This window comes from Bubalus bubalis, chromosome 3 (assembly GCF_019923935.1).
Source record: "Bubalus bubalis isolate 160015118507 breed Murrah chromosome 3, NDDB_SH_1, whole genome shotgun sequence".
NCBI classification, from domain to species: domain Eukaryota; kingdom Metazoa; phylum Chordata; class Mammalia; order Artiodactyla; family Bovidae; genus Bubalus; species Bubalus bubalis.
The window spans coordinates 80,497,913-80,510,131 of record NC_059159.1 but is presented as its reverse complement, the minus strand read 5'-3'; the positions used below and the strand labels follow the sequence as shown (position 1 = coordinate 80,510,131).

Sequence of the window (12,219 nt, the reverse complement as noted above, 5' to 3'; positions counted from 1 at the left end):
TCATTCTGTACCCAGACAACCATGCTGTTTTTCATTTTCAGTACAGTTTTCAGTCAACTACATGAGCTATTCAACACTTCATTATAAAATAGGCTTTGTGTGAGATGATTTTGCCTGACTGGAGGCTGACAAGTGTTCTGAGCACATTTTATATAGACTAGACTGAACTCTGATGTTCAGTAAGTTAGGTGTATTAAATGCATTTTCCACTTTGGGTATTTTCAAGTTACAAAATTTGAGGAAGATCTGTATAAATACAGAGAACTTCTGGATCCATTTGCTGAGCTTCAGTTTCCACATATTAATTTTTTTTTTTTTTTTTTTTTTTTTTTTTGCCTATAGGTCCTTTTCATCCACACATAGCAGAAAAGAAGCCATAGAAAAAAGCATATTTTTTAAGGGCAGAGAAAAAATTAAAAAATACATTGAGAAGAAGAGAAAGACTGAGCACCCTACATGCATACGGTAGGTTTCCAACACACTGAGTCAAGGTTTTCTATGATTTCAAATTGCAATAGCATTAGTACTCAAGAATTCCCAGAACCAGTCCTTTAACAGAAGGGTAATAAAGATGAGAAACTGGGAATGAACTGGCGTTTGACATCAGACAGTCCCAAGTTCAATTCCTAGTTCTGCCATTTGCTGGCCAAGATTTAAAGAGGTCATCTTGCCTCTCTCTCTCTTCCCCTATAAAATAATATTCACAATGCCCACTTCTTAAAGATGTCATGAAAGCTAAATGGGATAAACTATATAAGGTTTTAATTCCAGCCACTACAACATTCAATAAATATTCATTTTCTTACATTAATCAACTGCAATTTCATGAGGATTCCTGACCAAGAAGGTAGTTCAGAGCTCATTATGTGGACAAATTGAACATCTTTTAAGTGACTAACATTTAAGCTTACCTACAAATTTTATTTCACAATTTACTCCAAGCTGCTTTGCTGTCAAGGAAATACTCAAAATGCACAGAAAAGGTACAAAAGGAATCCCAGCATTGAGAGAGCCCATCGTGGACTCTCTTATCTCCAGACAAGAAGTATCTGTAAAAGGACCAGAGGGCAGGCACAGCAGGGGGCAAATCTGGGTGGCATGCCAAACAGGGTGCCTAGGACTCTGTGCATTTTGTCTTTTATTTTCTCCACTTTTTCTTTGGGCATCCCCCCATGAAAGGAAACGGGTCTCGGGTTTTTCTTCTAATAAATTTCACCAAAAAAAAAAAAAGAAAAAAAATGGCATCTGTAGTCAAAGTTACAGAAGAAGCAGAATTGAAAGAAAGAAATTGTTTCCTGGTGTCCTTTCTGTTCTTTGCCGAGGACAGTTTTCCACACCTTGGGACTCAGGGAGAGCTCCGTTGTTCAGCAAATACATACTGCCCTCTGTTGGAAAAGTGGTGCACGTCCACTCTGCTGACAAGACCGATCTAAAGGATTAACTGCAGTGCAAAGGGAAGTTTCCTGTCTGAAATTTACAGGGGCTTAGCCCTACTAATCAGAACAAGAGAAGAGAGATAACAAAAGCATCTTACACAAAGTCTATGCTACAAAGTGTATCCTAGATACAATCCTTTGGGGAGATTTTTTTTTTAAGGAAACAAAAGCAGAATATTTTCTTAAAACCAAAAAGCCTTTCATTGAAAACATTTTGGTTTGCACCTTTAACCCTTACTGGGTGAGATCTCTGGAAGTGTCTGAGGTAGCTCACTCCACTGCCTCTGAGATTGAAAATGGTCACTTCCTGCTTGCAGTAACACAGAAATAACCTGCTCAGCAGCTGGCTTTTAAGGACTAAAAAACCTCTGATTAAAGAGAGAAAGCAAAGAACAGTAACATTTATATTTGCCACAACATTGTCTACTGCTGCCACTCTAGTGACTTAAATATTACAATTTCAAATCATTGTAAACTCTTGATTCTTATTACTACTCAAGCAAAACTAAATCCACCCAGTTTCAGTTCCAACTCCAACCTTTTATCAACACCAAGGGGCAAATGGAAACACATGTTTTTAAATACAAAGAAACAAATGGAAAAACATTTAACCAACTAGTAAAGGAACAATATTAATGCACAGATTAATGAATGAAGACATTTGGTATACAATGCAAGATATAAACGTAACAGAATGCACACAGATATTATCCAGATACTCAAAGAAGTGGATGTAGAATCAAGAGAAACACAAAAGAATCTCTCTAGAGAATGGATTTCAGCTGTGTTAAAAATCCTTAGCGAGCAATCTGACTGCAGTCATAGACTCAATTTTAAAATAAACTCACAGCATGCTTTTTATTATACTGTATGTGTAATGGTAATGTGGATGTCTTCTCAGTTTGTTCAATTGCTTTGATTCCAAGAAGAGCAAGCCAGATTTCCAAAGCAGAGAACAGCCTTCAACGCATAATGCAATTGTAGCCACTGAGTTATAGTACCTTTTAGCTATTCCAATAAGTCCACATGGACGTCTTAGCTAACAACCAGAATTGAGAATTTACATTAAACATCATATATGTGTGTGTGCTCAGTCACTAAGTCCTGTCAGACTCTTTGCGACCCCATGGACTGCAACCCACAAGGCTCCTCTGTCCATGAGATTTCCCAGGCAAGTATACCGGAGTAGGTTGCCATTTTCTTCTCCAGCAGATCTTCCTGACCCAGGGATGGAACCCGCATCTCCTACATTGGCAGGCAGGTTATTTACCACTGAGCCACCAGGGAAGCCACAACACCATATATAGAATCTTATAATTCATCTTATGACCAAATCTGAACAACTTCAAAATTATGTTCCCAAACTTCAGTATTATTTGCAAAGACCACAACAGAAACTCAATAGTATCTAGAGGAAAGAGGATAAATGGAGAACATCCTGGCTTCAGCCTCACTGACTGTCAGCCAATGCTAGTTATTCAGAATTCTTAGCCTGTGAACTTGACTCCAGAAATCTCTCCTTTACAGATTAATGTTGGTACCCTTCCATTTATAATTTTGGGGAAGAAGGTCTATAATGCATGCCTCATCACTTTTCAGAAACAGCCCCTTTAGCTAGAATGCTTTAGAAATCTACAACTGTAGCCGTCTTACTCACCAGGTCGTATCTTTTTTTTTCTCCCACGGAGTTTATTAAAACCTCTTGGTTTCCAGCTTTGATAATTCCAAGTTGAACAAAGGTTCTTTGTCGTGGTATAGCATCCTTACTCCCATGTGAGCGGGCACCGGCAGCGTCTCTTTCCACCAGGGCTCTCTGCAGGTCAGAAACGGGACACCTGAGGAAGAGTCCTCGTGTTTTCAGTATTAACCAATCCAGAGTTTCCTTGTGTTCTGAGTAATTAACCAAGCCAGAGCCAACGCGATACAGCATATGGGTGGGGCCTCTTGCCAGGTGAATCCACTTCAATATAACTACAGTCACTTTTTTTTATTGTTTTTTATTTTGGGCCACACCCTGCAGGCATGCAGGATCTTAGTTCTCCAACCAGGGATGGAACCTGTGCCCCCTGCATTGGGAGAGCGGAGTCTTAACCACTGGACCGTCAGTAAAGTCCCTGCAGTCTCCCCATTTTTATCCCTGGTCCCAAGTACAGAATGGAACTCCGGGCAGCCCATCAAGGCCCTGCCTCTCTAGGCTTCCACTGACAATTTAAATTCAAAACCGGCTTAGTGTTCAGAGGTCCCTGCGGAAGCTGGGTGCCTTACCGTCTCAAAACAGCAAATATCGTTTCTGTTCACTCATGCTTAACAGGCTGGAAGGTTCTCTTTTCCTCTAATAACTCTTTGCCTCAGCCCCAGCTGTAGCTCCAGCCTGCAATCCTTTCGTGATGAGGCTCTCAGGCCCATGCCTTTGCTCCCTTGCCTGCACGTGGAGATCAGAAACGCATGGTTTGATTGGATCCTTGCCTCCACTGTGCCTCTTCACTAAGAACTCTATGGCCCACTGTCCCCCAGCGAGGCTCTCTGGCTCAGCCGGGCCCATTCTCACAGCACTCATGTGGGCCTTCTGCACAGTTTGACCACAGCCAAGTACTTTTATAATAGGCACTTCCATATAGTCAATCGCCAAGGTCAGAAGACCATGTGACTGGTTTAAAGCCTCTTGCCCAGGCCACAGCAGTTAAAAGCAAACAACCCAACTATAACACTCCCCCTGGCCTAATAGAAGCCTCCGCAAACTGTCAAGGTCACAACAGCCTGGCTTACCAAAAGTTTTTCCAGGGTGTATTTTGATTCCCCTTATTTCAAGCCTTTGATTTTTAGTGTTCACCATTCTGGTCCATGCACCCAGTGCTGGAGTCTCCAAGAGGTCCCCATAAATATCACACCTCTTTCCTTGCTTGGGACTGGTGCAACTCTCCCCACTGATGATGAAGTCTCCCAGGGCAGGGTCCCTGTTTTATTGACTCTTGGATCTCCAGCATCCAGCACTATGCCTGGCATTTCAATATTCGTTTATGCCTCACCTTTGAAAAGCAAGCCACAAAAACAAGTGAAATTAAAGGAAAATGGGAATAAGACAATCTGATAGACCCACAGAAACTAGAGCATATAAAAATGGATGACCTCCAAAATGGAATTATTTTCAGCTTCTGATACATGGCTCAAGAAGAAAATGCCTACCCGCTTGCTACTCAGTGTGATCAACTGGTATCACCTAGAAGCTGGTAGGTTCAATCTTCTTCGGTATCTAAAAGAAAGAGAGTAGCTGAAAATATTGAGAAAATAATACTAATACTACTTTGGTGTGTCCCCACAAATATATGACATAAAATAATGAGAGGTGAACAAGTGCAAAAGTGAAAGAGAAATATGGGGAAGCAGAGAGAGAGAGGAAGAGAGACTCAGTGGGAACCAGGGCTCAATCCTGCAGGATTCTGTATTGTGCCCTAAAGAGTTTGGACTCCATCCAGAGGACAAGAGATGTGTTTGTTATTGCTGAGTACAGTCAGCCACTCAGAAACTCCTCTCCCATAAATTAATGGAGCTGGATTTTGTGTTCTCTGTGTAAAATCATATAATTTATTTCTAAATCAGGGCACTTTTAAAAGTGAAAGACAGCAGTGTTAAGGTTATTCCATGACGACAAGTAACAACCTGAACTGTCTTTAGCAAACTGGGACTTAGTGGTGCTTTCAAAGCCCCCAGTCCCTTGATGGTCTGACCTCTTTTCTGTTGACTAGCCCTATCTCTATACCACACTGCCCAGGAGCCCACATTCTACTGAGCACAGTGAAGTAGTGAGAGTCAGTCTAAAGTGTTATTCAAACAATTTTCTTTCATTTCATAATTCCTTGGATGCATATTATAAGTCCATAAAAGTCAACAGCCCATAAAAATAGACAGCTTGATTTCATAAAACTCTCTTTTTACTACAACTGCTCAGTATTAACCACCACCCCCCTTCACTTTCATTCCATAAAAGTTTGAGTGTTCTTTAAAGCAAATTTAATGAATGGATTTGTTTTAAGAATTTTGGGAAGCATGAAGATACCTGGGAATAACAAAATAAACAAAGGGAAATTATATCTCTCTAAGTGTTATTTGCAGGTTGAGGTTGTTCTGTCTTGATTCATCATTAAAAAATATTTTTTTCTCACTTTTTTTATATCCACTGAAGCTAGAGGCTAAGACCAGTAGCATGAAGCCCTAGGATCAGATATGAGTGGGACTTTAAAAAATTAATTTAATATTGGTGATGTCAAAAATGAATTTCAAATCATAATTGAATTTTATTACATGTAAATAATAAACACATTGTAGGACTTTCTACAAATACTTTTTCAATTGGTTGTGGAAAAATTCTCCCAAAGCAGTGTCCCATGATGTAGCAACAACTAAAATGAAGATATGAACTGTATGAAATGCATGAATAATGCATATGAAATACAAAGTACAAAAGTATAATGTAAATAGTATATTTATAGAGACAGGCTAGAAATAACAATGGTGAGATTTTGGATAATTTTTACTTCCCTCTCTTAATTTCAGTCTGTTAAAAAATTACCTAATCAGCAGAGAATTCTTTTTCTTTTGAGAAGCCGGGACTTCTCAAAGTTTAATATGCTTATAAATCAACTACTGATCTTTTTAAAATGCAGAATCTGATTTACTAGTTTGCAGGGGATCTGGGACTCTGCATTTCTAAAAAGAACCCAGGTGATGCCAGTGTTACCAATTCAAGGACCCCACTTAGGGTTAGAATGCTTGCCAATCAGGAGGCATGGGTTCAATCCCTGGGTTAGGAAGATCCCCTGGACTAGGAAATGGCAACCAGCTCCAGTATTCTTGCCTGGGAAATTCCATGGACAGAGGAGCCTGGTGGGCTAGAGGTGCATGGAGTTACAGAGTCAGACATGAGTAAAATTTTAGCAGCTAAAAAACAACAACAACTTTAGGGTTAAGGGCGTAGAACTCTAGCTCTCCAATGTGGCTGTACCCCAAAATCATTTGGAGAGTTTTTTAAAACACACATCCGTGGGTCCCACTACCAGAGGTTTCAATTTAATTAGTCTGGGCTGAGTCTCAGGACTTTTAAAACTCCTCAGGTGATACTAATGAGCTTCCAATTTGGAGAAGCGCTGACACAGAAGTTTGGGTCCCAAAAGGTCTGCTCATATTTTTATACAGAAAGCATACATTTTGTAGGCGATTCTCACATAATTTTGATGCTCTTTGCAATGGTAAGACATTAGCCTTTGTAGTACAGACCTAAAGATTGCATGTTTCTCCCACAGTGATCGATTTTGATTTCTCCAGAAATAGGAAAGCAACATCAACATTCACAGCTGTGGGTTGAAAATGGCTCTTTTGGAGTAAAGTCTGTGAGTTATTGGGTTTGATTGGATGCTGAACTCACTGCGTGAAAGGACTGCGGTGTCAAAGAAGACATGTGCTTCGCAGATAGGAAAAGTCCTTTCTATATTTCTTATTTAATATTCCACTTTTATTCATCTTGGAGTCAGGAGTCAGCAAATGTTATTTCTTTTACTAACTGTGCTTCTGACCTTGGGAAGCCACTTAATCTTTCTGTGGATCATATAGGAAATGAAACAGTCTAACAGTGAGACAGTCCTCATGCTCAGCCACGTTCTACTCTTTGTGACCTTAGGGACTGTAGCCCGCCAGGCTCCTATGTCCATGGAACTGTCCAAGCAAGCATACCGGAGTGGGGTGCCATTTCCTACCCCAGGGGACCTTTCCGATTCAGGACCCGAACCTGCATCTCTTGTGTCTCCTGCATTGGCAGGCAGATTCTGTAAGGTTGTGACCAAATCATCCCTCAAGTGGTCCCCACCTCCCTTTCAAGTCTCAAGATTTAAGTTTCTCCCCTTCTTTTCCACCTCGCCTTTTCCCACCCTCCATTATCTTTATCCATGTCCTCAACATCGTCATCCTCTCAAAATCTCTCCTGTGGAGCAGTTATTTTCAAACGTTAGTATATATCCAAAGAACCAGTATGGCTTATTGGAATGCAGGTTCTGAGCCTCATCCCCTGCATGTGTGGTACGTTAAGTGTGGAGTAGGGCCTGAGAATTGACATGTCTAAGTTCCCAGGTGATGATGATAATGATGGTGTTGGTGGTCCAGCCCACAGTTTGCAAACTACCGCTCAATGCATTCACAAAAGCAAAATTAGAATACTAGCATTACATGTGGGAGAAAAATGGGCACTTAACTCCAAAAGTGCACTGCCTAAGGGATATTAAGGAGTTTTTACACGTGTGTTTTTAGAAAACTCTGCCTGACCTACCTTGTAGATCAATGCACTTGGAGGAAAACGTCATTGCTTTCCATTCCTGGCATGCAATATGGTACCAACTGTAAGAAGAGAGTATAAGGTCAGCTCCTTTATGCCAAATAAAAACAGTCTGAAAAGAAGCACCATTCCCCTCAGTTTGATGAACTAACTTACCAGGCTTGAGCTGGGAAAAGCATAAACAATCAAGCTAACATACAAACAAAATCAATCCAAGAGCAGTGCAGGTTAACTTAAAGAACACCTTCTCAGACCATTTAGTCATAAATTTCTTCCAGAAAATGAGAAATGATATCTAAGTTCTGATGCCTTTCTCCTTGATGTGTATTTTTCAGAACATCTGGATACCAGTTACCTGACTCTAAAGCTTTCTTAGTGAGAACATTGGGATGAAATTTTTCCTCTCTAAATTCTACCTTTTTCCACTTGGAGTAAAAAGACAGGGGAAACTACTTATTATTGTTGTTCAATTGCCCAGTCGTGTCTGACTCTTTGCGACCCCCTGGACTGCAGCATGCCACACCTCCCTGTCCTTCACCATCTCCCGAAGTTTGCCCAAGTTCATGTCCATTGCATCCGTGATGGTAAATGCATTATCTCAATTTCCTTCCTGACACCCCTTATTGAGAGGAAATTTGAACTACCAGTAAGTCCACCCTTCCTGTATACAACCATTCCTTTGTGTTGACCCAAGATATTCACAAACAATGCACACAGCTGCATACATAAAATTCACACAGATAAGTACATGAGATGAAAACACGCATACACCTGCATGTTCGCATACATATTATCCTCCTAAAAAGTTCTTTGAGTGTTGGAAAAACAATAGCCAAGTGTCTTGCTTCTATTTGCTGTAGCAGACAGAGATGACCAAGTGTCTTTTGCATCTTTAAAGGCTTCCCAGGACTACATGGGACATATGAGGCCACACTGATGGTGCTGAGTCAGCATCAATCTGACAGCTGCTGCTTGATTTGTGTAGAAACTCCTTCCATGTCATGCTTGGTATTCTCCAAACATATTTAAGATCAATATTATTAATATTCCTCATTAGGCCGCTGTAATTGACAGTTTTCTTTCATAGAAAATTATTTTGAAATAGCATGAAATCCTCAAAATGGTTTAGATGAAAGAGGAATGAGGTAGTGCGGAAATGGCTTGGGTCTTTTTATTACTATTATTTTTAAAAGGAGGATATTAAAATGTTCACCCTGAAGCTTTATCAAATGTTTTGGAGATTCTTTGTACCTCTGTTCAATAGTTATAAATTTGAGGACTCCATGCTGCTTCCACCATGGGCATTTTTTCACAACTTTATATGAAGAAGAGGGATTTCTGAGTTCCGTTGTCATGGTAACCCTATATTCAGGTTGAAAAGCTTTATTGAATGTTTTGGGTATTTCTCCATCACAGCCTTCATTTAATAGATTTTGATGTTCAAATGTTTAAATATACTATTTCATCTCTGCTAGGGCTGTTTGGCTTTTAATATATCTATATGCATGTATATTGTTTAAATGGTTAGGTACTAGAGGAAAGAAATATGCTAACTATGATTTTTCTTTCTCTTCCTCTATCCCTGTTGGTACCCAAGAATTTTCACTTGTGAAAAGCAAAGATGTACAGATAGAATCTCAGATATAGAAAACACTGATGTCCTCTTATTTGGATCTCAAAACAGGACCATGATGTGTTTCTGAAAAGACCACAATGTTTCCTGCTTTGTTTTTCATTTGAAAGGATGGAGGTGCTACAAAGGCAAGGGGCAATAGAGGTCAGAGGGGATAGACAAATGAAATGGGAAAAATCACAGGGTATCCAAACGGTAATCCCAACCATTTGTCCTTTTGACAAAGACTATTTGTTGTCACTTCTCATTGCTAGAAACACTTTTCTAGAAAATACATGAGTCCTTTCAAGGATGAATGAGAGTCTCAAGGTAAACAGGACTTCATTGTTAAATATGTTGGGATGACACTAGATCAGATAAAGGATTTAATAGGCTTCTGTGCATTGTGATGTCTTTAGGGGTCAAATAGTGGTCCTCAAATATTTTGACCAGGAACCTTGGGGAGTGGGGGTGTTCTGTAGGTGTCCGCACCTACAGAAGGGGGACACCGACAGAACACGCTCTAGGAAACACTGCTTTCTAATATATTTCTCAAAGGTTTCTTCTGTTCCCAATGTGAGCAGAAGATAAAAGATTCCTGGGTCGGTCAGTAAAGTAACACTTAAGTCACGTCTTGCCCTACCGCATAACTGCAGAATACGATGGAAGAGACAGGTTTACTCAAAACAAGGTCAGAGGTCATGTGAGGAAAAGGATAGACACCTTGACAATAGGCTCTCCATCTACTAGCTAATCACCTCTACACACGTACCCTCAAGAAACTGAAAGCCGAAAGCCTCCAAGGGACACTCTGGAAAGGGTAGGAGAGGTGGGGTAGATCATACCCTGAAATTCGGACATAAGAATTATCCTTTGGAAATGAGCTCATTAATTAGAGGGCAGGACACACATGAGACTGAACTTTGAAGGTATCCCTCCTATGAATGCTGCTGTTTTCCCTGATCACTTATCTTAATCTGTGGTTTAAACCTTTTATTATCCAGTACAGTAGCTACAGGAGCCTAGAGGATAATTTTCAATCAAATATAATTTTCTTTGAAAATTTTGGGTAAAAATAGTTATTTGGGCAGATGATTACATCTTTTGGACTATGATTGACAGAAATAATATTTTTATTGGAGTGCAAGACAATTAGAAATCATTGCCTGCATCATTAACATACAGTGCTTTGGCCTTCTCATTCTGTATTGAAACACCCTAATAACAAGTCTATTATGATGATAATGAGTATTATTTAATACTTAACACATCCAACCCTACATTAGATGTTCTCTGCCCAGCAGGGTAATTTCGTAAATACAATTTCAAATAAAAAACATAAACAGAGGTGTTGATGGTTTATATCCAAGAAAACAACTAGCATTTTTATTTACATCATCATCTGTTAGGGATCAGGAGTTATTCTCCCTGATTTCATCTTCCAGCTCCCAGCCATCTTCCTCACTGCTGCATGACATGCCTCAAGGAATGAGAGGGAAAGCTGCTGAAAGAAGAAGCAGAAAAGATGCTGTCTGTCTGATAGGGTCTATTTCATCTGACAACACTGTGGATTTGTTAAGGGAAAAGGGATCTCACAGTAACAGAACCCATTCCACAACTGAACTGTTTGTTGCTGGATGCTTCAGTGTCTAAAAATCTGCCTGAATAAATTATCAGACTCTTCCCTTCAAGGGCCCAGTTTTTCCAAAGTTCATTAGTCCACTCTGAAGAGTATATGCACTCAGTACCACCTTCTCCAGTCTCTTTGCCCCACTGACTTAACACAGCGAGTTGAGCACGGCAACTGCAGGGGTTCCTAGTCCTGCCCAAGCCAGATCCCCTTTCCCAGGCAGCAAACTCATCCCCCAGCAGTATTTGTCCTTCTGTGACTGGTCTATTTCACTTCAGATACAGTTCTCCAGGTTCATCCATGTTGTCACACATGGTGGGATTTCCTTTTCTTTTCTCAAAGAGTAAATAATATTCCATTGTGTGTATATACCATATTTTCTGTATCCATTAATCTATGGATGGACATCTAGCTTGTTTTCATGTCTTGACTACTGTGAATAATGCTGCAATTAATATGATTGTACTAATATCTCTTCAAAACCTGATTTCAATTCTTTAGGATAAATTCCTAGATGTGGATTACTGGATTGTATGGTAGTTACATTTTTTGTTTGTTTGTTTAAAACTACATTTTTATTTTTGGCACTTTAATTTCAGAACACAATCCCTGATAGCTTAGATGGAAAAGAATCTGACTACAATTCAGGAGACCACAGTTAGATTTCTGGGTCAGAAAGATCCCTGGATAAGGGATAGGCTACCCATTCCAAAATTCTTGGGCTTCCCTTATGGCTCAGCTGGTAAATAATCCACCAGCAATGTGGGAGACCTGGGTTCTATCCCTGGGTTGGGAAGATCCCCTGGAGAAGGGAAAGGCTACCCACTCCAGTATTCTGGCCTGGAGAATTCCATGGACTGTATAGTCCATGGGGTCGCAAAGAGTCAGACACAACTGAGCAATTTTCACTTCACACCACAATGCACAGTATTTAAACCCAATATCAAATGTAGGAAGCAATAGGACTTGAGGTCCTTGTATCCACGTTAGACAGAAAGATGGAGAAATAAAACCACTAGACATCAGCAGAGGGAACCAGGGGGGCCAGGACCACACAGGTGCTGCCAGGGACAAGTGAGGACACTATGTAGAGGGGACAAAGTCTGTAAGGAGAATCTCCTAAACTCCTTCTTCCTGTGATGGGCACCCTCATCCACCTCAAGGGGTGGGGTCAGGGATCTTATCAGGAACAGCAGCACTTGATTTCTACCATAGTTTCTCA

General features: G+C 40.3%; 1 protein-coding gene across 15 annotated transcripts in view; it reads right to left on the bottom strand.

Moving 5' to 3' along the window:
* Window positions 1-7,818, bottom strand: part of LOC112583539 (histone H2B 1/2-like) — a 627,552-nt gene extending 619,734 nt beyond the window's left edge. For 3 of the 15 annotated variants that reach the window (XR_006640853.1, XR_006640851.1, XR_006640848.1), the window contains exons 1-3: window positions 4,203-5,093; window positions 3,702-3,858; window positions 3,094-3,249 (exon numbers count right to left, since the gene is read on the bottom strand). Coding sequence is in view for 5 of the 15 variants with exons in the window: in XM_045165023.1 (XP_045020958.1) it covers window positions 3,094-3,366 (273 nt within the window). In the remaining 10 variants the exon portion in view is untranslated. The other 12 variants (XM_045165023.1, XM_045165022.1, XM_044939756.2 and 9 more) reach the window with 10 other exon arrangements.
* Between the last annotated feature and the right edge of the window lie 4,401 nt (window positions 7,819-12,219).